The following is a 26441-nucleotide window of genomic DNA, read 5'->3' on the forward strand; positions in this document are numbered from 1 at the left end:
AATGGTTACACTGTTTTAAATTCTTTGTGATAATTCTAATATCCGGTGTATTTTGGGGTTGATATTTGTTGATTGTCTTTTCACTTTTTTTGTTGTTGTTAAGTGAGAGCATTTTGGATTGCATACTGAACATTTTGAATGTCCTGTCGCATAGACTCTTGGTTCTGTTTTAATCCTCCGGAGATTGTTGGTGTTTCTGGTATTTGAGGTTTTGACTGCAGGCCGTCAGTCCCCTCAGGTTCAGGCTTCAAGTTTTCCAGCTACTCTCCACCCGCTCTTGCTGTGCGTGGTGCTCAAACCCCAGGTCGTTTCTCAAAACTCTGCTGCGCTGGTGTCGGCCCTCTTTGTCCACGTCGGTTCGGGACTTGGTCTGAGACCTGTGCGCGGACAGACACCTCGAACGTCTCCTTCTCCACTCCTTTCGCCTCTGGGATGGCCTCGGACTCAGGCTTGCCTTGGTTCCTTCCCGTCATTCTTCTGGCCGGAAAGGTGGCAGGGTCTCTGTCAGAGTTCTAGTCACGTTTGCTGCACTGCTGTGCGAGCGGGGCCCGCCGTCGTGCGCAGCTGCGAGAAGTGCCATCCCTCACCCAGGACGTGGACCCCCACGATGTGTCTTCTCCTCATTTTGACTCTGCTCCGGAATCTGAGTGCTCTGTCGAGTTCTCCGGTCATTATTTTGGGCACCTGCTTCAGAGTCGATAGCAGTGATCTTCGGGAGGCCTGGGCTCCTGGGGGGCTCACACTGCCCTAAGGGAGCTGCAGGTCTCCGTAGAGTGACTTAAATGTTGGTAAAGTCAGAACAGGTCACAGATGTTCCTTCGCCTTGTTTGGAGTCTTGGGGGCAGGGGAGCTGGACAGGACCTTGACTGCGAGGATACGTTTTCTGACTTTCACCCCGACTTACGTGAGACTGCCGTCAGTCTGGTCTCGAGTCGTTAACTTCACCACCCCTTCTGTTTGTGTGTTTAAAGCATCTGAAGACCCTTCGTCACCCTTGCCTGCTGAGATTTTTATCGTGCACCGTGGAGGCGGATGGGATCCATCTGGTCACCGAGCGAGTGCAGCCTCTGGAAGTGGCTCTGGAAGTGCTGTCTTCAGCGGAGGTGTGTGCCGGCATCTACGACGTACTGCTGGCCCTCGTCTTCCTTCACGACAGAGTAAGCGGCCCGCACGCAGTGTGCTCACAGGCTCTGGTGTAGACCGGGTTGGGGGGCGGGGGCAGTCACGGGACGTGTCAAAATCCTAAGGCACCGTTCTGACTCAGAAGCTTCCTGACGGAAACCCGCACGTCGGAAGGCACGGGGGTGCCACAGACAGATGGTTTGTGGACGGGCGGCCAGCCCTCTGACCCTGCGCAGTGTTTCCTAATACTTGACTCGCTTGACGACGGTCTCCCTCGAGTTTGGGGTAAGCCTTTCCCTAAAAATAGCTGCAGCTGTATGACTGTTCTTAAGACAGAGAGAAAGCCTCGACGCTAATGCCGCTGTGGGCATTTCCAGGAGTTTTGTTCCATTTTAGATTTTGAAGAAGGAAATGACCATTTCTTCAGAAGAGACTTTCCCTTCTTTTTGAGTAGGTGGTGCCACTGAGAGCCAGCCTGGTAACACTGCGGTCAGGTTCACTGTCACGGGGATAAGGGTAGTTCCTCTGTTTACTTCTGGTCTGTTTCTGGACAGTATTACGGAGCTGTTTCTTAATGGAATTTGCGTTCTGAAGTAAGAAAGCCTTTGGTCGTCCTCCAAGATTAAAATGACCAGTCACAGGTTAGAAACGTTTGCATATGACTCATCTCAGTGTATGTTTTTGGGTTTTTTTCACTTTGCCTATTAATGGGGGACAGATTCCAAATATCACTTTGGATTTATCATCTCTTAAAAGCTTGTCTAAGATGCATATAAAGAATTGCAGGAGCGCCTGGGTGGCTCAGTCAGTTAAGTGTCTGACTTCAGCTCAGGTCCTGATCTTGCAGTCCATGAGTTCGAGCCCCGTGTCGGGCTCTGTGCTGACAGCTCAGAGCCTGGAGCCTGGAGCCTGCTTCGGATTCTGTGTCTTGCTCTCTGTCTGCCCCTCCCCTGCTCATGCTCTGTCTCTCTCTGTCTCAAAAAAACCCCAAAAAACAAAAAAACCAAACAAACATTAAAGAATTGTTAGGGCTTCATGTGGAGGTATATTTTCTTTGTTGGAAAAAGTGTGTGCACGTGGTGAAAAGCCTGGACAGTGTGGGAGCACGTAGAGGGAAGAGCAAGCCCCTCACCGTGAGTCCTGGACCCCACCTCCTTCCAGGGGCGACCACGGTGATGAGCCTGGTCGTCCGGACATGTTCCGGGTGTGCATAAAGCAAATGTCCCTACGCCTAGTCTCCTTTATTTCTCAAATGCAAAAATACCATCCGTACTATTCTGAACCTTCCTTTAAAACGGATATATATATCTTGGAATGTTTTATATCAAAATATGTACACACTTTTCTGGCAAGTAGGATATTTAAAACGCACTTGTCTACTGAAATGATTTCCAGTTTGGGGGAAAAAACATACACGTACTTGAATTCTGTTCTCATTGCCTTCTTCCTTCTTACTTATTTGACTGTACTATGTTTTCTGGTCCCGTATTCTGTCACATCTGTGCTCTGTGAGATATTTCTAGTGGGCCTTACCGTTATTCCATTTTCCTCTTCTTCCGGCAGAAATTTTTAAGGCCTCCTGACAAGATTTCAGGGGAAGATTTCTGGGTTTGTGCTAGAATGTAGGTGAGAAAGAATTTAGAGGAGAGAGTTAGTACAGCAGCCTAGGGGAGCAAAGATAAACTTCACCTTTAAAGGGAGGCACACGCTCCGGGCCATGACGACGTGTACCTGTGTGCGTACCATCCCTCCTGCCTGGCGTGGAGGCGGGGACGTGCAGAATCTGTGCCCTGCTGTCATGCCTTTATTTCAACGTTTTTTATTTATTTTTGGGACAGAGAGAGACAGAGCATGAACGGGGGAGGGGCAGAGAGAGAGGGAGACACAGAATCGGAAACAGGCTCCAGGCTCCGAGCCATCAGCCCAGAGCCTGACGCGGGGCTCGAACTCACGGACCGCGAGATCGTGACCTGGCTGAAGTCGGACGCTTAACCGACTGCGCCACCCAGGCGCCCCATGCCTTTATTTCATTAACCTGCCTCACTGGGCAGGGGAGAGAACAGAAGCCTGTCCATCGCATTTTTCCTTCCCTCCGACCTCGTAATGCATACGCAGGCTTGTTCGGTTTGTCACTCCTTAAAGTTGTGCTTCGTTTATTATGCCACAGGTGGGCGGACTTGCCTTAGCTTCTTTCAGTGATCAGTTTTTAGTTCTTTAGAACTTCTGCCTCACAGATTCTAGCGGCAGCCTCTTCCTCTTCTTTTTCTCCAGGGACACCTGACACACAACAACGTCTGCCTGTCGTCTGTGTTTGTGAGTGAGGACGGCCACTGGAAGCTGGGGGGGATGGAGACCGTCTGCAAAGTTCCTCAGGCCACACCCGAGGTAAGCCAGGGGACAGGCCCTCTGTGGCACCCGGAATCGGATAGCATTTTAGCGGGCGGTTCTTACCTCGGGACCCTCCTTCGGTGTTCGGGTGATCCTAGCTTTGGACACTGGACTTTGTTGTCGATGCCAGATTCACAGAATTGTAGGAGTTTATTCTTTCAGAGGCTTCCTTTATTCTCGTCTCCTCGATTGGTAGCTCGGGAACTCGAGACCGAGGGGTAAAATGGCTCGGTCAGATTTTTAATGAAATGCTCCTCCCTTCTATTCCTGTAATACCCTGTCCTTAATGACACCACTTAATGTTTAATATTGAAATTACCTTTGTGTGTCTGATTTCTTCCCCAGTATTTGAGCTTCTTGAGGGTGCGAGAGTCTCTTTGGCTTATTTTTACATCTCCACCCGGGATAGTGCCTGGCACGCATTAGGTAGTCAGGAAATGTTCGTTAACAGGCGTCCAAGTTGTCCGAAGTCCTCCATCGTGCGCTGACAGCCGGAGTTAGGACGCGTACATCTCAACTCCTCGTGGGCTGTGTTGTTGCTGCTTCTGGTACCTCTTAATGGTTTTGCCTGACCAGGTTCTACACGTTGCCCTCCTAGGTTGATGAACCTTTCTGTTCTGTTTCTTGTTTTTAATCGTTTTGCACGTTGCCACTAGACTTGCTCTTTCTAAAAACAACAACAACAATAACAAACCCAGTCCCATCACGGTAGCCTACTAAAGTGCTGGCTCACTGGCATACTGACTCAGTCCGGTTCCCCGTTCTCTCGTGGGGCCTCCACAGGGGGGCCATGTTGAATGCGCACCTTCATGGGCTCTCGCCGAGGTCAGACGCTCCTTCTCCCCACAGAGGTGTTCCTCTGACGATTTCTGCCCCAGGTGGTCCCTTTCTTCTCAGAATTCACCTTACATCTCAGTATAATGGCTTGTAACTCACTCCTTGACTTCTCTTCCAAATTCTTTACCATGGCGTGTAAGGCCCTTCACAGGCTCTCCCCGAGCCTGCCTTCAGCTCGACCTACACTTACAGTCACCGAGCTCCTCTCCGGCCGCACCCGCACCCCGGTCTACGCAGCTCAGCTGTGCTCTTGGGTGGGCGGTGCCTCTCACCCGCTTCTTCCTGTGTGTGCCTTTCTGTCGCTGAGATGCTTTCTTCCCACAGGCTCTCTGTGGCATGTGAGATGAAGCTGAAGTCTGTGTTCTAGCTCAGTCTCTTTGTGAAGCCCTCCCCTGGGTACTCCCCGCCCAACGAACTCAGTCTCTCCTTCTGTGCTTCCGTATGGCACTCAGCACCTGTTACTGCGGTTCTCAGTTTACATTCTAGGTTGTGAGCACCTGGCCGGCGGCAGGGACTGTATCGTATTCCTTTTGTGCTCCTAGTGCCCTAAGTGGTGTGTGGGACATAGAAGCACTTGAAAACTAATCTTTGAATCGGTGAATGAATGTACTTGTTCTGTGGATGTTATCTCCGTAGTTGACAAGGTCCTCAACTTTTATATCTCATGTGGCAGCAGGCCTTAAGATTGACCTAATTCAGCAGGAAGATTATTGATAGATTTGTTCTATGCTAGAAAAGGCTTTCACTCGTTAATAACTCTGCAGGATGTGAAAGAAGTATTCCTAATTATCAGTGTAAGGAAAGCGGGTGCAGAGATGCCTCTGACCGGCAGAGGGCATCCTAAACCAGCTGCAGGGGAGAGGAAAGGGCACTTACAGGTGTTTTCTACTGAGCCTCGTGCTGTGCCAGGTACTGTATTCACATTTTTTAAGTAGCAAGATTTTAAGTTTGTATTTAACATGTGCGTCAGTTAGAAGGCTTCATTGCTGCTTTTTGCATTGCTGGTTGCTTCTGTAACTTGGTGTAAGACATTGGTTCACCAAACCTGTGTATGAATTATTTTCCCTAATTTATTTCTCTGTCTAGTTTCTGAGGAGTATTCAGTCAGTAAGAGACCCAGCATCTATCCCTCCTGAAGAGATGGTAAGATGATACGCTTCAGCTGTAACGAAGGCTTCTTTGTATGAAACTTAAAAGAACCTTTCGTCTGCCCCCCTCTTTCTTGGCTAAGTTGTAGATGCCTCATAATTCCTTTGGCCGTGACGGCGTCTGAGATTAATCTTATCACCACAGCAGGGAGCCTTTTTCTGGACAGTCTGCGTACATTTTTGGGTCGTACAGACCCCTGTGTTACCATTAAATACCTCAGTGTGAACAGGGTTGGTGCTTCATCCCCATTTCACGGTCTTGGTGTTCTGTTGGAAGCCCTAAGAGCTGGGGAAGCAGCAGCCCTAGCCGTCCCTGAGCTGCACCCAAGCCACTCGTCTGCCCGCCGGTCGTGAGGTAGGGCTCCAACGTGCACGCAAGCGTGATTATTGACGTTAATGATCTTGTCTGACAAAGGTCCATCTACAGATCTCTCCCCTAGGTTGATGAACCTTTCTATTCTGTTTTTGTTTCTTATCTTCACCACCAGCTGCCGGTGAAGAAAGATTATATTTACCAGGACACGCGAAGGCCGTCGCTCCCTCTAAATTTTTTCTTACAATTACCGTAAAACAGACCACGATCCCCAGAGACATACAGGAAATACCAACCCAACTATAACCTTGAATATAGACCTAAGACTTGAAATAAATCAGGTTGTTCCAAATCAGTACTATGTGTATGTACTAGTGTTTTTCAGACTGACTTGTGGGTTTTAAATCAAGTTAGAAGTCCTGACAGTTATTTGGGGGGGGGGGGGAGGAGGAATAAAATAGAAAATATCAGTAAGTCTGAGTATTGTTTTATAAAAGTTTTGTTTCCATTATGTGTATTTGTGTGTGTGCGTGTGTGTGTGTACTACCACCACTAACAATAATAATAATAATAATAATAATAAAATTTTTAAAAATGTGGGTTGCCGTCCGTCAAAAATATTTTTGAAAGCCGCAGACATATATCATATTTAGGTCCTTTTTCTCTTTTGGCCCTTGTTTGATATTTTAAAATCTTTGATAAATTGCATTCCCTCATGGTTTTAAGAGCCTGTAAGCCAGTGTGTGGTACTCTATAGTTGGCTTTGAGTATAATCAATGCAAAAATGGGAGAGAGTGCTTCAGAGAAAATTTAGATTGGGTTTCTAAGGCAGATTCTCTAGGTTTAATGATCTTTACTGCTTTTAGTCTCCAGAATTCACAACTCTGCCAGAGTCACACGGACATGCCCGGGATGCCTATTCATTTGGGACATTGGTGGAAAGTTTGCTCACAGTCTTAAGTGGACAGGGTGAGTTGTTGCACTGTTACATCCACAGAATAAGCAGGAAGGTCATTCACAGCCTGTTCTGGGTGGGTTCAGAGGACCACAGTCTTTGACCATAGTAAGGAACCTGTTGCTTACCAGATAACTTGTGTATGGCAGATCTTAACAGCACTGAGGAAAAGAAGCTTTGATTTCTTTGCAGAGTTTTAAAGAATTTTAAGTAGGAACCACTTTCGACTCTGTTTATATCACGTGTTATAATCTTATCAATCGGTATTGGTACTTGTGGTCTAAAGACTCTTCCTTATTGAGTCAGCCAAGTAAATGAGTGCTGTTACCGATTTATATGTAATGATCTGAAGAAGAGAGGAGGATTCGGCACTTTTTATTTAATCTGAATCAAGCTGGACATTTCCTTATCTTTATTCTTTCCAAGTCCTTTTGAGTTTTTTCTTCTTGATGTAATTTACTCATTACCTTTTCTTTTGTTGCCCCGAAGAGCCCAGGCTCCTGAACACATTGTTTTCTTCTCTCTTTCGAGCTCTTTGATGGTGCGCCTGGTGGCCTGCTTCATTCCGGTCCAGCCACCCCAGGCCTTAGGTTGTCTGCCTGTTAATGGGCCTGGGGGGGGTACATGCCTCGATAGGCCCCTTCCTGGCCTGGCTCGCACTTTGCCGAAGCTTGGGGCACTTCTTTTTTTTTTTTTTTTAAATTTTTTTTTTTTTTTCAACGTTTTTTATTTATTTTTGGGACAGAGAGAGACAGAGCATGAACGGGGGAGGGGCAGAGAAAGAGGGAGACACAGAATCGGAAACAGGCTCCAGGCTCCGAGCCATCAGCCCAGAGCCATCAGCCCAGAGCCTGACGCGGGGCTCGAACTCACAGACCGCGAGATCGTGACCTGGCTGAAGTCGGACGCTTAACCGACTGCGCCACCCAGGCGCCCCGCTTGGGGCACTTCTAACGCAACTTCTTTTACCAGGCTTCTGCAGCATCCTCAAGTTACAGGCACCCTTCAGCTGCTCTCTCTAAATTGTCTCAGCCTGAATACTTGAGAATTAAACCCCATTAAGGCCCTAAGGCATGCCCTGTGGGGAATGAACTCACTACTCCTCTGTGTCTAGAATGGTGGTAATTATGCACCATCCTGGAGAGAATAGAAAACATAGTCATTCAGATAACTTTTCTTGTTCTGTGGGTGGGGAACCCTGGTCCATAAGGCCCTCCGACCAGCCACTTCTTAAACTTCCTCTAGGCCCGAGCTGAGTTACACTTGCCGCTGGGAGATAAGGACACAGAGGTGAGGCCTGTGGGGGTGGGGCTGGATGTGTTGGCAGATGAATTTTCTACACCTGCCAAGGAGTGTGGCTTCAGGTGAGCCGGAAGCTGTTTAGCAACAGCCAGGGCTTTGTTTGTTTGGGCTTTTTACAGGTTGGTTTTTGCTCCCGTCAGTCTCCAGCTATAGAGGTCCTGAAAGGAGGGAGAAGGCTTGGAAACTAACTGTACCTCTGGATTTCAGTTTCAGCGGACGTTCTCTCCAGCTTCCAACAGACCTTGCACTCAACCCTGCTGAATCCCATCCCCACATGTCGGCCGCCGCTCCGCACCTTACTGTCCCATGACTTCTTCAGGTGAGGGCACCCGGCGGGCTTCCCCGGCCGCTCGCAGGTGCCGCGTCCCGTGGTGGGGTTTCGGGGCCCCCGGGTCACACGGTCCCTTCTGTTGGCATAGGAGAGGTCAAGTCATATCCGCATGGGAGGATAGGGGGCGAGAGTGGATTGCGTCTCGGGTTCCTACCACAGGAAGTTCTAGAAATCTTTAACTGTGGTGAAGGCCTGGGTCTGGAAGTTACAACCAGAGCCCTTAGAAGCCACGCTGCATCTAGTGGGTGGCACTGGTCAGGTAATCGAGAAACTTCATAAACACGGCCGCTCCTTTCTGCTGCCATTGTGTTCTAGGAGTTTGTTGTTGAAAAGTTTTCTTGTTGGGGGAGGGGGAAGGAGCTCCTTTGTCTTCAGGCAGAAGATTGTCGTCTTTGTTTGGTAATGCGTGATGGAAACGCACCGAAGTCGATTTAGAGGGAGGGGCACAATATAAGGTTAATACTGCCGCTGGATTCAGAGATGGTTTTGGACCTCTCTTCAAGGTTAGTTTCAGTTACGCGTCCTCCTTTTCTTCATTTCCGTGACCGCAGAAATTCCGCACGGGTTAATTTCACATTCATGACTTTTAGTAGCAAAATTGATGTTATGTCCTTTTGAAACTAAGGATCCTTACGTGTCAGCGGTTGGAGAGCCCGAGACAAACCGGAGCGGAGGGAAAGCCGGTGCTCTCCTCCGAGGGGGTGAATTACCTCTCCCATAGGACTAGGGTCCATGTTATTAAATGGGGCAGAGGGGTAGTTTCACTATAATTACTAGGATTTTATTGGCCACTCCGGTTTCAAAGAAACTGTTCAAAACCTTTCCCGTTACAGGAGTCTTAACCAAGGTGTTTCTGTGTCCTTTTAGAGGATTCATAGCGATATCTTACTTACCTTGATACAAGGTCTCTACAAAGAGTCCTTCATAGCAAATAGATTCTCTCCACTGTTTGATAAAAGAGGTGTTTAGTAAGAATTGTATTTTTGTATTTTTTTTTTTTAAACGTTTGTTTATTTTTGAGAGAGAAAGAGCACGCGAGTGGGAGAGGGGCAGCGAGAGGGGGACAGAGGATCCGAAGCGGGCTCCGCGCACACGGCACAGAGCCCTGATGCAGGGCTCAAACCCATGAACCATGAGATCATGACCAGAGCCGAAGTCAGACGCTTGACCAACTGAGCCCTCCAGGTGCCCCCCAAGAATTGTGTTTTAAACAGAGACGGGAGAGAAAGCCAGAACGCACACCAGCTCCCCCTTCCTGAAATCTGATGGTTGCCCGTGAGGAGAAGCCAGTGGGAGGACCCGGGCCGGCATCTCTTGCCGAGGCAGCTGCGCGAACTCGATTAGGCTTCGGTTGTGACATTTGTGCTTTTCTTCTGCTACTAAAGCCAGAGGGAAAGGGGTGCAGGTGTAAATGGGGAGCCCCAGGTGGCTGGCCATGCGGTGGGGCCGTGTGCTGAAGCGTCGGCCCCCCGGCCTGGCAGCCTCCTCCCGCCGGACTCGATGCAAGCCGCCCTCCCCCCGGGGGGCCCACAGCCCTCCCCCCCCCCGCCCCCCCATCTGGCTGAGGAGATGACTGCACGGCTTCCGGCAGGAGAAATGGGGAGCCTCCCGTGACTGGCACGGACATGCCGGTCTCCCCGGCCCCTTTCACGGCTCTCACCGGAGCGGACTTGAGGTTCAGTAGCTGTTTTGCAGTGCTTCACTGCATCGCTTCCATTTCTGCCAGGACGGCTCCGCTCACCACATCGTGTGGCAGTGCAGGTTCCCGTGACTGTGGTTGCAAAAACACCGCTGAGGTGGCGGGCGTCGGTGTGCCCACCGTGTGTGCCGGAGCCTGAATCTTCTTCGCGCATCTCTTTGCTGTTCTTAAGACGCCGGATGCTCCATGGGCTCGTTCGCAGTATTTGTCTCTTGAGCGACTCAGTTATAATAGAGTCTTCTTTTTTTTAAGAGGTTTTTTTTTTTTTTAAACGTTCGTTTATTTTTTTGGAGAGAGAGAGCGTGCGCGCGGCGGGGAGGGGGAGAGAGAAGGAGAGGAAGGGAGAGAATGCCAGGCAGGCTGTGCTGCCAGCGCAGAGCCCGACGTAGGGCTCGAACTCAAAAACCACAAGATTGTGACCCTGCGCAGAAATCAAGAATCCGATGCTTAACCAACTGAGCCATCCGGGCGCCCCTATATAATGGAGTCTTCTAACTGGCAGAGGAGAATGTTTCCTTGAGTATTTTTACAGCCTGGTCTGTGGTTATGGCTTCGGTATTGAATACACCTTCTCTAATTTGCTATCCTGCATGTTTTTTTTTTCTCTTTGGCATTTAGGAATGATTTTCTAGAAGTTGTGAATTTCTTGAAAAGTTTAACATTGAAGAGTGAAGAGGAAAAAACTGAATTCTTCAAGTAAGTCCAGAAAGTTAAGGGCTTAAAATTCAGTAATTTGGGTTAAGTCCACGTAATGACTCCTCTCCGGAGAGATGAGTCCGACGTTTACTTTCTTGGGCAAAGTTTTTCGAACGTTGCCTGCGTGTCGGGCTTTCTGCTGGGCCCTGGGATGGCTAGTTAGTGCTTAAGCGGTGACCGAGCTCGCGGGGGACGTCCCGACGGCCCAGAGGCCGAGGGAGGAGGTGGTTAGAGAAGAGGTATGGCGGGCAGAGGGCAACGCGAAGTAACGCACGGAGGCGCGTGTGTGCGCCTCGTGTACGGAGTGGCAGGCGGGCGGGTGAGTCCGCGCGTTCCCACACCGCAGTGGGTGAGAGGGGTGGGCACCCTCGGACGCGGCCGTGAGGAGCACTGCCGCTGTCTGTGAGCGGTGCACGCGGGCTGTGAAGCGGTCGGATCTCCTCGGAGGCGGCTCCCTCTGTTGCCCTTGGAGGGCGCAGAGTGATCTCTTACGGCACTCGGGTCGGCCGGTGGCCTGTGGTGGGCCTCGATGGGAGGCCCGAGGTGAGGCGGCGATGGTATGAGGAGGACGACACAGATGAGCCCCGCTTCTAATGCTGGCAAGGCCGCGGCGATCGTCCCCAAGAGCGCTGGAGGATACCCGAGGAGGGGCCCTCGCGCGCAGGGAATGTGAGGAGCTGGGTGTCCAGGGCGTCGGCGTGAAGGGGCCGTGGGACTCTAGACGGAGATGCGCGTGGGCCTTTGACCAGGTGGCTCTGAAGCCCGGGCGAGACGCGCGCAGCCTCTGAGCCGGAGAGGAGTATTGGGGTTCACCGGCCTGCCGTTGGTGACGGTTTCCCGGAGAAAGCGGTAGCATGGGGGGCACGGCAGGCCCAAACTGACCCTGGGGCCCCCACCCAGCCTTCTAAGACGGTGGCCGAGGAATGAGACGGAGCTGTTGATGGCTGGAGGAGGTGCGGGGGAGGCCGGGAAGGCTGGTGTCCCCGGCAGAGTAGAGCTCAGGAAGGGCAGGGGACGCCGTCAGGCTCCCGGAGAGCGCCCCGTCTGAGGAGCTGTTTGGGGGCGTGGCGAGCCCGTGGAGGGCGGAGATGCGCTCGGAAGGCCAGAGCGCGGACACTGGGGAAGACCTGCGGGAAGGTTTGGAGAAGGGCTGGCGGAGAGTAGCCGAAGAAGGGGATGGAGTCGGGAAGGACTTTTTTAAGGGCAGAAGAGCCGTGAGCACGTTCGTGGGCCAGGGCACCAGGCTCGCAGAGGAGGGCAGCCCCACTGGGGGTCCTGGAAGGGGCCGGGATGCTGGGGCGACAGCTGCGTGGGGGTGGCCATCAGAAGAGGTGGCGGGAACGGAAGGAGCCCGGGGAGCCCTGTTGACGGCCTCTCCGCGCAGCAGGAGCAGGACCGTCCGCACACGGTGGCTGTGCAGGGGCCGTGATACTGTCCTCCCCGCCCCCCCATTACCTGTGTGTTCTTGACAGAGGGCTTTGACGGGTGTGACCTTAGGGAGTTGGTAAGAAAAGCCTGAATTTTGTTTCCTATGGAAACTTCAGATAATCTAACATCCTGCATCCTTCATAGCGTGGATGGGACCTTGTGTGCGCGCTGGCGGCCTTGTCTCGCGCCCCCTGCATCGACCGTTCACCTCCTCTGGCCACGTTTCCCCGTGCCTCCTTCTGACTGAAGTAGGGGAGGGCTGCGTGTGTCTACACTGGACGAGCAAGTGGATACAGTGGCACCACCGGCTGCCCAGGCTTTTCTTCTTTCCCCTCAGATTCCTGCTGGACAGAGTCAGCTGCTTGTCCGAGGAGTTGATCGCCTCGCGGTTGGTGCCTCTTCTGCTTAATCAGTTGGTGTTTGCAGAGCCAGTAGCCGTTAAGAGTTTTCTGCCTCATCTGCTTGGCCCCAAAAAAGGTGAATTTTTTTCAAAGGATTATTGGTAATTAAGGAGTTCGGGCGTTATTAGTCCTTATTTGAGCAGACTGAGATTACTGCGTGGTGTAGTTAGAGTATGGCTCCAAAAGAGTCATTGGTCCCTGAGGTGATTACTTGACTCAAACCTGGGTACCAGAGCCCGCGGGGTAAATAAGGAGCATCTTCTTGGCGAGTCAGATTTATTGTAGAAGGTGGTATATTGGAAAAACCATACATATACACATACACACACACACACACATAAACACGTAAGATTCAAGTATGCAACGCACATGAAGTTTTAAGATAAGGCGTACGTCCTCACAGGGCTTTTGCATTTGCAGTTAGGCCTGTGCCTTCTTTTTTCTTTAATGTATTTTTTTAATGTTTATTTTTGAGAGCGTGCACGTGAGTGGGGCAGAGCAGAGACAGAGGGGAACAGAAGATCTGAGGCGGGCTCTGTGCTGACAGCAGAGAGCCCAGTGTGGGGCTCAAACTCATGAACCGTGAAATCACGACCTGAGCTGAAGTCAGAAGCTTAACTGACTGAGCCACCCAGGCGCCCCTTTAATTTTTTTTTTTTTTTAGAGAGAGTGTAAACGGGGGACGGGCAGAGGGAAGAAAACCTTAAGCAGGCTTCACGCTCAGCGCAGAGCCCGACACAGGGCTCAATCCATGACCCTGGGATCATGAGCTGAGCTGAAATCAAGAGCTGGACACTCAACTGACTGAGCCACCCAGGCGCACCTAGGCCTGTGCCTTCTGGCTTCCCAAGAGCAACCCACTTATTTTATATTTTCAGTGGAAGGACTGAAAGGCGGGAGATGACTTTCCTACCTGGAGCTTCAGTTTTTTTCTGCATGTGCAATTAAGGTTATTATTCTGATACTCTATAACTTCATAAGCACTGTAGATGGGAACGTACCAGGTTAGAGAATTTATTTTCAGAATTTATTTTCTTAAAAGATCTCCACCCAACAAAGCAGCAGCATAGGTAACTGTTTTACAGCATAGAACTTTGTTACAGCCTTTGTTATTCCCTGAGGGTTTTTGTTTCTGTGTCTGTTTTCAGTTCAACGGTAGCTGACACACATTACATCCGTCTCAGGTCCTGGAGTTTTTCTTCCCAGCTGCCATCCCTTTACTCAGTAGATCTTAGATGGCGGTGTGCTTCTGAATCACCCGGGGACCTTTTTAAAAATGTGCCTGTATGGCCGATCCACTGATGGTGGGACAGCCGGGGCAGGACTATATATGTATTTAGTATTTATTTGTTTGTAAAGGCCCCCACATGATTGTGACGGCGATCTCTGATCACCGCTACCATAACTGGCAGGAAGAGAGGACCACCCGGCATCAAATCCCATTGTGACATTTAACACCTCCTGGTTCTGCAGATGAAATTGCAGCCACGGTCCTTGATCTGCCCTAGTATATGAAATTCCTCACTGGTTAAACACGGATGTATAAAGAGTTCCTGATTCAGGAGTCCCTTAAAATACGCAAGCTTTCTCTGTTGCAGGTTCAGCGTGGCACAGTATTTCACAAGGCAGAGCGTGTTTAAGGTCGTTGACCCTTGAGTAATCTGAGTCAACCAGAAAGGTGTCCTTTGCTTTGGGGCCTAGAATGTGTGGGAAGCTCTGGGCTCAGTTTCTAAATTATCCTTCATGCTCCTTTCGCTGAAATGACCATTTGCTTCTTCACGCGGAACCGCCTCTGATCGCGGGGTAGACAGCGCGCGGGGAGAAGTGCCTTGCCTGCTGTCGCCGGCCCTGTTCCGGTCGCGGGTGATCCCTGTGCTGCTGCAGCTGTTTGAGGTGCACGAGGAGCACGTGCGGATGGTGCTGCTGTCTCACCTGGAGGCCTACGTGGAGCACTTCACTCCGGAGCAGCTGAAGAAAGTCATCCTGCCACAGGTCAGAGACGGCCGGCGGGCGCAGGCTGGACGGCCGCTGCTCGTTTGGGGGCTGAAAGGAGGGGGCGGGTTCGCAGCGCTGAGGTGATAGGTTAGGGGGTCGGGAGGCCCCTGTCGGGTCGAAAAGCTCCTCGGATACCCAGGGCTGAAATTCAGACTACATTTCCGTCCCATTCACATAGGCAGATCGATTAAACTAAGGTGTTTGGTCTTAAGCTGGGAAAAACCGTAGTTCTGTTTGCTAATTCTTTTTTTTGTTTTTTTAAGTTTATTTATTTATTTTGAGAGAGAGAGAGGGAGCACAAGCAGGGGAGGGGCAGAGAGGGAGGGAGAGACAATCCCAAGCAGGTTCTGCACTACCAGCGCAGAGCCCGATGTGGAGCTCGAACTCACAAACTGTGAGATCGGGACCTGAGCCGAGGTCAAGAGACAGACGCTTAACCGGCTGAGCCACCCAGGTGTGATCCCTTGGGGAAAGGACCAAGAACCCTTTGTGGATGTTTTGTGACAGAAAGTATACGTGTCCATAATTAAATACCATCAACAAATTAAATTATAACCGAGAGGAAGGTGAGATTATTCCTACCAGTGGTTTTCACACTGTCTATCAGCCTCTGGGGAACCAGGTAATGAGTCACCCACTCTGGGGCTCCGGTTTATGTCGGTTTGCCATGGCTGACCTAACAAATGACCGCAAACTGCATGGCTTAAAGCAGTAGAAGTTCTTTCCCGGGTCTGGAGGCCGGTCTGAACTCCAGGTGTCAGCTTGACTCCCACTGGTCCCTGCTGTGTCTTGGCTCGTAACTCAGGCCCGTCCGCTTCGTGGGACTTAGGGCCCACTCTAACCCAGGGTGACCTCATTTTGAGGCCATATTCTGGGTCGCTGCGAACTTTTAGGAGATAATATTCGACTCAGTAGGAGTTCTTTTATTTCTTTATTTTTTAAATTTATAGCCAAGTTAGCATATAGTGCAACAGTGATTTCAGGGGTAGATTCCTTAATGCCCCTGGCCCATTTAGCCCATCCCCCCTCCCACAACCCTTGCAGCAACCCTCTGTTTGTTCTCCATATTTATGAGTCTTTTCTGTTTTGTCCCCCTGCCTGTTTTTATATTAGTCTTGCTTCCCTTCCTGTATGTTCATCTGTTTTTTATCTTAAATCCCTTATATGAATGAAATCACATATTTGTCTTTTTCTGACTATTTCGCTTAGCATAATACTCTCTAGTTTCATCCACATAGTTGCAAATGGCAAGATTTCATTCTTTTTGATTGCCAAGTAATACTCCATTGTGTATATATACCACATCTTCTTTATCCATTCATCCATCGCTGGACATTTGGGCGCTTTCCATACTTTGGCTATTGTTGATAGTGGTGCTATAAACATGGGTGCATGTGCCCCTTGAAAACAGCACACCTGTATCCCTTGGATAAATACCTAGTAGTGCAATTGCTGGGTCATAGGGTAGCTCTATTTTTAATTTTTTGAGGAACCTCCGTACTGTTTTCCAGAGTGGCTGCATCAGTTTGCCTTCCCACCAGCAGTTCAAAAGAGATCCTCTTTCTCCGCATCCTCGCCAACATCTGTTGTTGCCTGAGTTGTTAATATTAGCCATTCTGACAGGTGTGAGGGGGTATCTCATGGTGGTTTTGATTTGTATTTCCCTGATGATGAGTGAAGTTGAGCATTTTTTCATGTGTCAGTTGGCCATCTGGATATCTTCTTTGGAGAAGCGCCTATTCATTTCTTTTGCCCGTTTCTTCACTGGATTGTCTTTTGGGTATTAAGTTTGATAAGTTCTTTATAGATTTTTTGGATACTAACCCTTTATCTTATATGTCATTTACATATGTCTTCTCCCATTCTGTCAGTTGCCTTTCAGTTTTGCTGATTATTTCTTTCGCTGTGCAGAAGCTTTTTATTTTGATGAGGTCCCAGTAGTTCATTTTTGTTTTTGTTTCCCTTGCCTCCGGAGACGTGTTGAGTAAGAACTTGCTGTGGCCAAGGTCAAAGAGGTTTCTCCTCTAGGATTTTGATGGCTTTCTGTCTTATGTTTAGGTTCTTTATCCATTTTGAGTTTATTTTTGTGTCTGGTGTAAGAAAGTGGTCCAGGTTCATTTTTCTGCATGTTGCTGTCCAGTTTCCCCAGCACCATTTGCTGAAGAGACTGTCTTTATTCCACTGGATATTCTTTCCTGCTTTGTCCAATATTAGTTGGCTACACATTTGATGGTCCACTTATGGGTTCTCTATTCTGTTCCATTGAGTTGAGTGTCTGTTTTTGTGCCAGTATCATATGTCTCGATGATTATAGCTTTGTAATACAGCTTGAAGTCCGGGCCTGTGATGCCTCCAGCTTCAGTTTTCTTTTTCAAGATTGCTTTGGCTATTTGGGTTTTTTCTGGTTCCATACAAATTTTAGGATTATTTGTTCTAGCGCTGTGAAGAATGCTGGTGTTATTTTGAGAGGTATTGCATTGAATATGTAGATTGCTTTGGGTAGTATTGACATTTTAACAATATTTGTTCTTCCTATCCAGGAGAATGGAATCTTTTTCCATTTTTTTGTGTCTTCTTCAATTTCTTTCATAAGTTTCTATAGTTTTTAGTATATAGATTTTTCACCTCTTCGGTTAGATTTATTCCTAGGTATCTTAAGGGTTTTGGTGCAACTGTAAATGGGATCAATTCCTTGATTTCTCTTTCTGTTGCTTCATTCTTGGTGTGTAGGAATGCAACTGATTTCTGCGCATTGATTTTATATCCTGCAACTTTGCTGAATATGCATCAGTTCTAGCAGTTTTTTGGTGGAATCTTAAGGGTTTTCCATATAGAGTATCATGTCACCCGCGAAGAGTTAAAGTTTGACTTCCTTCTGGCCAATTTGGATGCCTTTTATTCCTTTGTGTTGTCTGATTGCTGAGGCTAAGACTTCCAGTACTATGTTGAATAACAGTGGTGAGAGTGGACATCCCTGTCTTGTTCCTAACCTTAAGGGAAAAGCTCTCAGTTTCTCTTCCTATTGAGGATGATATTAGCGTTGGGTCTTTCACATATGGTGTTTATGATCTTGAGGTATGATCCTTCTGTCCCTACTTTCTTGAGGGTTTTTATCAAGAAAGGATGCTATATTTTGTTGAATGCTTTCTCTGCATCTATTGAGAGGATCATGTGGTTATTGTCCCTTCTTTTATTGATGTGATGTATCACATTGATTGTTTTGCAAATATTGAACCAGCCCTGCATCCCAGGTATAAATCCCACTTGGTCGTGGTGAATATTTTTTTAATGTATTGTTGGATCTGGTTGGCTAATATCTTGTTGAGGATTTTTGCATCCATGTTCATCAGGGAAATTGGTCTGTAGTTCTCCTTTTTAGTGGGGTCTTTGTCTGGTTGTGGAATCAAGGTAATGCTGGCTCCATAGAAAGAGTTAGGAAGTTTTCCTTCCATTTCTATTTTTTTGGAACAGCTTCAAGAGAGTAGGTGTTAACTCTTCTTTAAATGTTTGGTAGAATTCCCTTGGAAAGCCATCTGGCCCCGGACTCTTGTTTTTTGGGAGATTTTTGATTACTCATTCGATTTCCTTACTGGTTATGGGTCTGTTCAAATTTTCTATTTCTTCCTGTTTCAGTTTTGGTAGTGTATATATTTCTAGGAATTTGTTCATTTCTTCCAGATTGCCCATTTTATTGGTGTATAATTGCTCATAATATTCTGTTGTTATTGTTTGTATTTCTGCTGTGTTAGTTGTGATCTCTCCTCTTTCATTCTTGATTTTATTTATTTGGTTCCTTTTTCTTTTTGATCAAACTGGCTAGGGGTTTATCAATTTTGTTAATTTTTTCAAAGAACCAGCTCCTGGTTTCATTGATCTGCTCTACTGTTTTCTTTTTTGTTTGTTTTGTTTTCTTTTTCGATAACATTGATTTCTGTTCTAATCTTTATTATTTCCCGTCTTCTACTGGTTTTGGGTTTTATTTACTGTTCTTTTTCTAGCTCTTTTAGGTGTAAGGTTAGTTTGCGTATTTGAGACCTTTCTTCCTGCTTTAGGAAGGCCTGGATTGCTATATACTACCCTCTTCTGACCGCCTTTGCCGTGTCCCAGAGGTTTTGGGCTGTGGTGTTACCATTTTCATTGGCTTCCATGTACTTTTTAATTTCCTCTTTAACTTCTTGGTTAGCCCATTCATTCTTTAGTAGCATGTTCTTTAGTCTCCAAGTATTTGTTATCTTTCCACATTTTTTCTTGGGGTTGATTTCAAGTTTCATAGCGTTGTGGTCTGAAAATATGCATGGTATGATGTCGATCTTTTTGTACTTGTTGAGGCTGAAATGTGTCCCAGTATATGTGGTCTATTCTGGGGAACGTTCCATGTGCACTGGAGAAGAATGTGTATTCCACTGCTTTAGGATGAAATGTTCTGAATATATCTGTTAAGTCCATCTGGTCCAGTGTGTCATTCAAAGCCATTATTTCCTTTTTGATTTTCTGTTTAGATTATCTGTCCATTGTTGTAAGTGGGGTATTGAAGTCCCCTATTTTTATGGTATTATTATCAATGAGTTTCTTTATGTTTGTGATTAATTGATTTATGTATTTGTTTGCTGCCACATTTGGAGCATAAATGTTTACAATTGTTAGATCTTGGTGGATAGGCTCCTTGATGATATAATGCCCTTCTTCATTTCTTGTTACAGTCTTTATTTTAACGTCTAGATTTTCTGATATAAGTATGGCTACTCCAGCTTTCTTTTGGCGACCATTAGCATGATAGATGGTTCTCTATCCCCTTACTTTCAATCTGAAGGTGTCTTTAGGTCTAAAGTGGGTGTCTTGTAACAGCATATAGATGGGTCTTGTTTTCTTATCCATTCTGTTACCCTATGTCTTTTGATTGGAGCATTTAGTCCACTGACGTTTAGAGTGAGTACTGAAAGATATGAACTTATTGCCATTATGTTGTGTTCAGAGTTGGAGTTTCTGGTGGTGTTCTCTAGTCCTTTCTAGTCTGTTGTTTTTGGTCTATTTGGTTTGTTTGTTTGTTTGTTTTTGTTTTTTGTTTCATCTTTTTTCCCTTCAGAGAATGCTCCTCAAAATTTCTTGCAGGGCTGGTTTAGTGGTCACAAACTCCTTTAATATTTGTTTGTCTGGGACATGTTTTATCTCTCCTATTTTGACTGACAGCCTTGCTGGATAAAGAATTCTTGGCTGCATATTTTTCCAATTCAGCACATTGAATATATCCTGCCACTCCTCTCTGGCCTGCCAAGTTTTTGTGGATAGGTCTGCTGCAAACCTGATCTGTCTTCCTTTGTAGGTTAAGGAATTTTTTTTTCCCTTGCTGCTTTCATGATTCTTTCCTTGTCTGAGTATTTTGTGAATTTGATTATGATATGCCTTGTTGATGGTTAGTTTTTTGTTGAATCTAATGGGAGCCCTTTGTGTTCCCTGGATTTTGATGTCTGTGTCTTTCCCCAGTTTAGGAAAGCTTTCCTCTATGATTTGCTCACATAAACCTTGTACCTAATTCTCTAATTCTTAAATCGTGCTTTTTTGCCTTAGTCTCCCTCTTTTTTCTGCTTCATTGTTCTCCATAAGTTTGTCCTCTATCTCACTGATTCTCTGCTCTACTTCATCTATCCTTGCCACCGTGACAACCATTCAAGATTGCAGCTCAGTTATAGCATTTTTTGTTTCATCCTGACTAGCTTTTACTGCTGTTATCTCTGCAGAAAGGGATTCTAATCTGTTTTCAACCCCAGCTAGTATTCTTATTATCGTGATTCTAAATTCTGGTTCAGACATCTTGGTTGTATCTTTGTTGATTAAGTCCCTGGCTGTCATTTCTTCCTATTCTTTCTTTTGGGGTAAATTCCTTCATTTCATCATTTTGAAGGAAGAAAAGGAATTAGTAAAAAAAAAAATTTTTTAAGTAAAAACAACACAAAAAAATCAAATAATGCTAGATCCTAAGTGTATTTTGGTCTGGTTGTTTAAAGGAGCTTGGTAGATTCAAGAAAAAAGGTAAAGAAAAGAAAAGAAAAAGGAAAAAAGAAAAAAAAAGGAAAACGTTTGAAAATTAGATATAATGAATACAATGAAATAGAATAAAATGAAATGATGGAAGTAAAATAGAATTTAAAAAATTTTAAAAAACGTAGTAGAAAAAAGTTAAAAATCTTTTTAATAAAAATGGAAAACAAAAATAAATGTTTTGTCTTTATTCAAAAATAAGAAAAAAAGATTGAATAGATGGATCAGTGAAGAGACTGAAATATGATTGAAATTACATCGGTTTCCCCTAAAAGTCAAACTATGAAGTTTGTAGTGCATAAACTAAGCAGGCGGAGAGATTCTTGGTGTTCCTCAAATGTGTGGTTGCCTTTTGAGCAGGGCTTAGTGTAACGGCTCCATTCTCCACTAGGTGGCACTGCTTCACTTACTGGGGAGGATTGTTTTGGCGCACGTAGGCATGTATGCGCATGTGCGGGTCAGATGAAAATGGCATAACCCAGCTACCCGGTTTCACCCTGTCTCTAGTATCAGAACTCTGTGTTCTTCCCAACTGGCAGTCAAGCCTCATTTGTCTCCAACTTCTGTCCACTCCCCGCTTTTATACTGTTCTTGACCAAGCCATCAGGCTGCCAAGCGGCACCTCCTCCTGAGTTTTATCTCAGATGGTGGCTGTGTTTCCCAACCCCTCACTTCTGAGGGACTTCGGCTTTGACCTGTTCTGACCCTCCGGGGGAGGGTCTCACCAAGCAATGGCCGGGTGCCCACCTGCCCCAGAAAAAGTCCACGTGATGGTGTAGCAGCGTTTCAGTGATTATGGAAAATCACAACGCACATCTGGCACCGAGCTTCCCCCTTATCATCCTTGTTCCAGTGAATGTGGTTCTCCAGGGTCCGGTGGCACCTTTGCCTGTGTGGGGGCCACACAGCCTCTACCAAATGTCCTCCCAGCAGGGGAACCACCTCTCCTTCTGTGGCCCGTGGCATCCTCAGGCCACACTCTCTACCCCTGGGGATTCGCCCTTCCCACCACAGCACCGCCAGGTATTGAGCTGTGGAGCCTCAGACTCTGCGCTCCCCCTTTTTAGAGTCTTAATGGAATTTAAACCCTCACCTTTCTCCCCCTTTTTGTTCAGTCCCTTGTGTACTCTTCCTCTTCTCTCCACAAGCAAAAACAGCTCCCTGCCCTCTGCGGCTTCTCTCTCCCCCAGCTCACCTCTCTGCACCATGTACCTGCTGAGTTCTGTGGTTCAGGTTGTGCGTATCGTTTTGTTAACCCTCAAATCGGTTTTCTACGTGTGCAAGATGTTTAGTGTTGATCTGGCTGCATTTCAGGGACAAGAGACAAAAAAAACTTTCCTTGCTGTTCCGTCATCTTGGCCCCTCCCTCAGTATGAGGTTTTAAAAGATTTTGTCAGCCATGTGGTATCTTTCAAATAATTTGTTTTCCTATGAGATTAATTTATTTATAAATTATTTGTAAGGCCTGGTGTTATGCCAGGTCTTGTGCATAGGTCCTGGGGCCATAGGGGTATATAACACACCTTGCTTTCAAGGAGCTGGGAGGTGGGAAAGATAGGTGTTTGTCACCTGTTACTGTACAACCACCCCAAAACTTAGTACCTAAAACATTTTTTTATTTAAAAAATTTTTTTTAACATTTACTCATTGTTGAGAGAGGGAGAGACAGAGCATGAGCAGGGGAATGGCAGAGAGAGAGGGAAACACAGAATACGAAGCAGGCTCCAGGCTCTGAGCTGTCAGCACAGAGTCTGACGTGGGGCTGGAACTCGTGAACCATGAGATCATGACCTGAGCTGAAGTCGGATGCGTAATCGACTGAGCCATGCACGTGCCCCAAAAGTCATTTTTTTCTCAGAATTCTTTGCATTGACTGGGCTCAGGTTGGGAATTCTGTTGCTCCACATGATGTCAGCTGATGAGCAGTCCCCTGGGGCCCATTGAGGCTGACGCACGCAGAACGGTTCCTTGACACCTTGAAGGGGATGGCTGGGTCTCTCTCCCCACGTGGTCTCAGGATGTCTCGGGGCCGCTGTTCCCCTTCGTCCCATCTCCAGCGAGGGAGGTGGACTCCTTACAGGGCTGCCCGGGGCTACCAGAAGTGCCAGAGCAGCCTTCTGGAGGCATAGGTTAGGAGTGGACAGTGTCACTTCTGTTATGTTCTCCTGGTTCGAGCGAGTCGCAGAAGTCAGCTGAGGTTCATTAAGTGTGGGTTTGCATAGGGCATGGATACTGGGGGCCACGGGGGCCTGGCCGGCTTTAGGGCCAAGCAAGCACAACATGGCACTTTGTATTTACATTTGCAGCAGCAATTGTTACCCTGACGTAGTGGTCTCTGAACATATAGACGAGGGACGAAGCATCCTCTCTCTGAGAGGAGTCCTCCTACGTCTCAGAATTGGCCCTGAGTTGAGGTCAAAGAATGCGTAGGTTTTCAGCATGTGAAAGACCGTGAAGACTCTCACTGGAGTTCTGTCCTATGTAGGGGAATAGCTTGGCCGATTTTTATGTGCTAGAAAGTTCCTTTTGGTAGCAGTGTGGAAGATGGACCGTAGGAGGGGAGAGGAGGTAGGAGGCTGTTAGAATAGTCCAGCTAAGAGAAGACAATGTCTGGGGGACATATGACAGTGGTCATGGGAGAGGGACATATAAAGGGTAGAAGGGTAGGACGCAGCTGCTCACGAGAGAGGAGAGGCTTGAGGATGACTGAGGTTTGTGGCTTGGGTGGTTTGTTATTGTACAGTTAGCCTACTTGATGGAATTCTCATCATTTGTGAAAGAAACACTTTATTTGTACAGCTTTGTTCTGAGAACGTGCCTGATTTGTTAGCATTGGACCTGAACATCATCTTAGTCTTGCTGGAAGTCTTGATCTTAGATAAATGAGGAAACTAGAAACTAGAAATATTAAACGATTGGTCAGTCTAGGTGTCTGCAGTTAACCCCTCTGCCACAGTTATGGACTCTTGTCACTCAGTGTCTTTTGACTGGAGTATTTAGATTCTCCCAAGAATTTGGAAAATCCTCTACAGCAGTACTACCCTGAACACCCCGTCTTAGCCGATCTGACACTGAGCAGGGTCAGGCCTGGTTGGTATTTGCTGGGAGGCCTCCTGGGAGTACTGGGTGCTGTCGGCTTAAGAGACTGGAGATCTCCAGAGCACTCAGCTGCCTTTGGTCCTGGGGCGGGAGCTGACAGGCATCATGAACAAGCCTAGAACCTTTCATAGCAATTCAACACAATAATTTTATGCGATTTCCAATAGATTTATTTTTGCTTTTATTGTGTTTTCTACAATGTGTGGGTCTGTGATTGATTGGGAGGGGGACCTATTGGGCCTTGCCCACCAGTAGTTTGACAGCTGCCGACTCGGAGCACGTGTGTAAGAAATGAAGTCATCTGAACAAGCGCGGTCTGATTGCAGCCCAGGTGCTGGCTGATGGGGAAAAAGACAGGCCGTGTGGTCGTGTACACTTACCACCTGATTTACTCCTAGGTCTTGCTGGGCCTGCGTGATACCAGTGATTCCATTGTGGCAATTACTCTTCATAGCCTAGCAGTGCTGGTGTCCTTACTTGGACCAGAGGTGGTTGTGGGAGGTGAAAGGACCAAGATCTTCAAACGCACTGCCCCAAGTTTTACTAAAATGGTGGACCTTTCCCCAGAAGGTAAGAATGATTAAATGGGCTAGCTTTTTATCTTAAATATTGTTGTTTTAACGAAATTTTTAACATTATACAAGTAAGGCAGGTGGGTTGTCTTCAGTCGGAGGATAGAGACAACTGTAAAGAAAGCATAATTTCCCTCTCCCGGTTCCTTCTGGGTGTATAAGGTAATCAGTTTTAATAGTTTAGTGGGAATCTTTTCTTCCTTTTCTTAGGCTCATAAAGATACACAGGTATCTGTGTATATACACACACACACCCACATATCAGATTTTTTAACAAAACAATGAGAAAATACTGTGCCCAATTCTACAACTTAATTTTTTCGTGTAGTGCCTTTTCAGGGACTCGTCTCCAGGTCAATACGTAGAAATGTCACTTTTTTGACAGCTGCCTAATATTTCATTGAATACATTTCATTTAGTGATTTCCCTGTTGATGGATATTGCTTTCATTTCTGGATTTTTAACCACTACATTGCTGCAGTAGATGTCCTTGTACTTGTATCTTGATGTAGTTTGCCTTTTATTGCTAGAGGATAAGGTCCCACAAGTAGACTTACTGGGTCAAAGAATGTATTTAAAGTTTTATGGATACTCTCTGTCAGTTTCTAGAGGTTGTAGCAGCTCTTAACAACACTAGATGTTTAAGTCCTTTTGATTTTGATGGCCTCTTAGGTAAGTAGCTGTTGATTTTTAAGAACTTCAAGAAATACTTATTTCTGGCATATTCCAATTGGATATTACATGGCACGTAGCAATAATTGTTGGTCTTTATAGATTGTAAAAAGTCAAGAATAAAAATTTTATATCAACGGCATTGCTTCTTTGTTCCTTGATACAACCCTGATAGGATGGTGACCTTGTTAGGAAACGCGGATCTCTGATTCAGTTCTCACGGATGGTGAATTAGCACGGAAAACGTTACAGTAGAAAAGAACTATCAGATAGACTATTCTCTAATTCTCATGCCAGGAGAAATTTTATTTTATTTTATTTTATTTTAATTTTATTTTTTTATTTATTATTTTTTTAACTTTTTAATTCAAACCCAAGTTAGTTAACATATGGTATAATGATAATTTCAGGAAGAGAATTTAGTGATTCATCACTTACATAGAACACCCAGTGCTCATCCCAACAAGTGCCGTCCTTCATGCCCATCACCCATTTAGCCCCTCCCCCCACCCAACACCGTGGCAGCAACCCTCAGTTTGTTCTCTGTATTGAAGAGTCTCTTATGGTTTGTCTCCCTCTGTTTTTATCTTATTTTTCCTTCCCTTCCCTATGTTCATCTGTTTTATTTCTTAAATTCCACGAGTGGAATCATGATATTTGCCTTTCTCTGACTTATTTCACTTAGCATACTTTAGTTCCAAAAAGATTTCATTCTTTTGATCGCCGAGTAATATTCCGCTGTATATGTTTACTACACCTTCTTTATCCATTCATCAGTCGATAGACATTTAAGACTCTTTCCATACTTTGGCTATTGTCGATAGCGCTGCTGTAAACATGGAGGTGCGTGTGCCCCTTTGAGTCAGCATTTTTGTGTCTTTTGGATAAATAACCTAGTAGTGCAGGTGCTGGATTGTAGGGTAGTTCTATTTTCAGCTTTTTGAGGCACCTCCACACTGGTTTCCAGAGCACTGCACCAGTTTGCGTTCCCACAAGCGGTGCAAGAGGGCTTCCCCTTTCTCCGCATCCTCGCCAACATCTGTTGTTTCCTGAGTTGTTCATTTTAGCCATTCTGACAGGGGGGAGGTGGTACCTCCTTGTGGTTCCAGGAGGGTTTTTAAAGCAACGCTGGCTTCCTGAGGTTTTGATAGGTCCAACTCTTCTTGGTGCTGATGAAATAAATCATTGTCAGTTAGGAACTCGAGGGTGACGAAGCTGCTCGCTCACTGACTAGGATATGTTTGGAGCACGTTGAGTGAATGGAGTCTGTGTGGTACCAGGTAGTTTTGTTTTGTTTTTTGTTTTCAAGCAGAGTACACCAAACAGCAAATGAGAGATTTATTTATATTTCATACCAGAGGAATCTGTAGGGGAGGAAGGGTTTTGGGATGAAGTTTTGGGATAAGGCTGGGGGCATCGGTCTCCGAGGGCAGCTTTGTTGCATGTT

At 46.7% G+C, this 26441-nt stretch overlaps 1 protein-coding gene across 1 annotated transcript in view; it reads left to right on the forward strand.

The window, feature by feature from the left end:
• SCYL3 (SCY1 like pseudokinase 3) overlaps window positions 1-26441 on the forward strand; it is a 41819-nt gene that overhangs the window by 11296 nt on the left and 4082 nt on the right. The window contains 9 exon segments of the mRNA XM_053909307.1: window positions 972-1157; window positions 3394-3507; window positions 5434-5490; window positions 6675-6777; window positions 8273-8384; window positions 10714-10791; window positions 12557-12696; window positions 14428-14612; window positions 24149-24320. Coding sequence (XP_053765282.1) covers window positions 972-1157; window positions 3394-3507; window positions 5434-5490; window positions 6675-6777; window positions 8273-8384; window positions 10714-10791; window positions 12557-12696; window positions 14428-14612; window positions 24149-24320 — 1147 coding nt within the window.

Source organism: Panthera pardus, unplaced genomic scaffold (genome assembly GCF_024362965.1).
Source record: "Panthera pardus isolate Hobbes unplaced genomic scaffold, ASM2436296v1 HiC_scaffold_21, whole genome shotgun sequence".
Classification (NCBI taxonomy): Eukaryota; Metazoa; Chordata; class Mammalia; order Carnivora; family Felidae; genus Panthera; species Panthera pardus.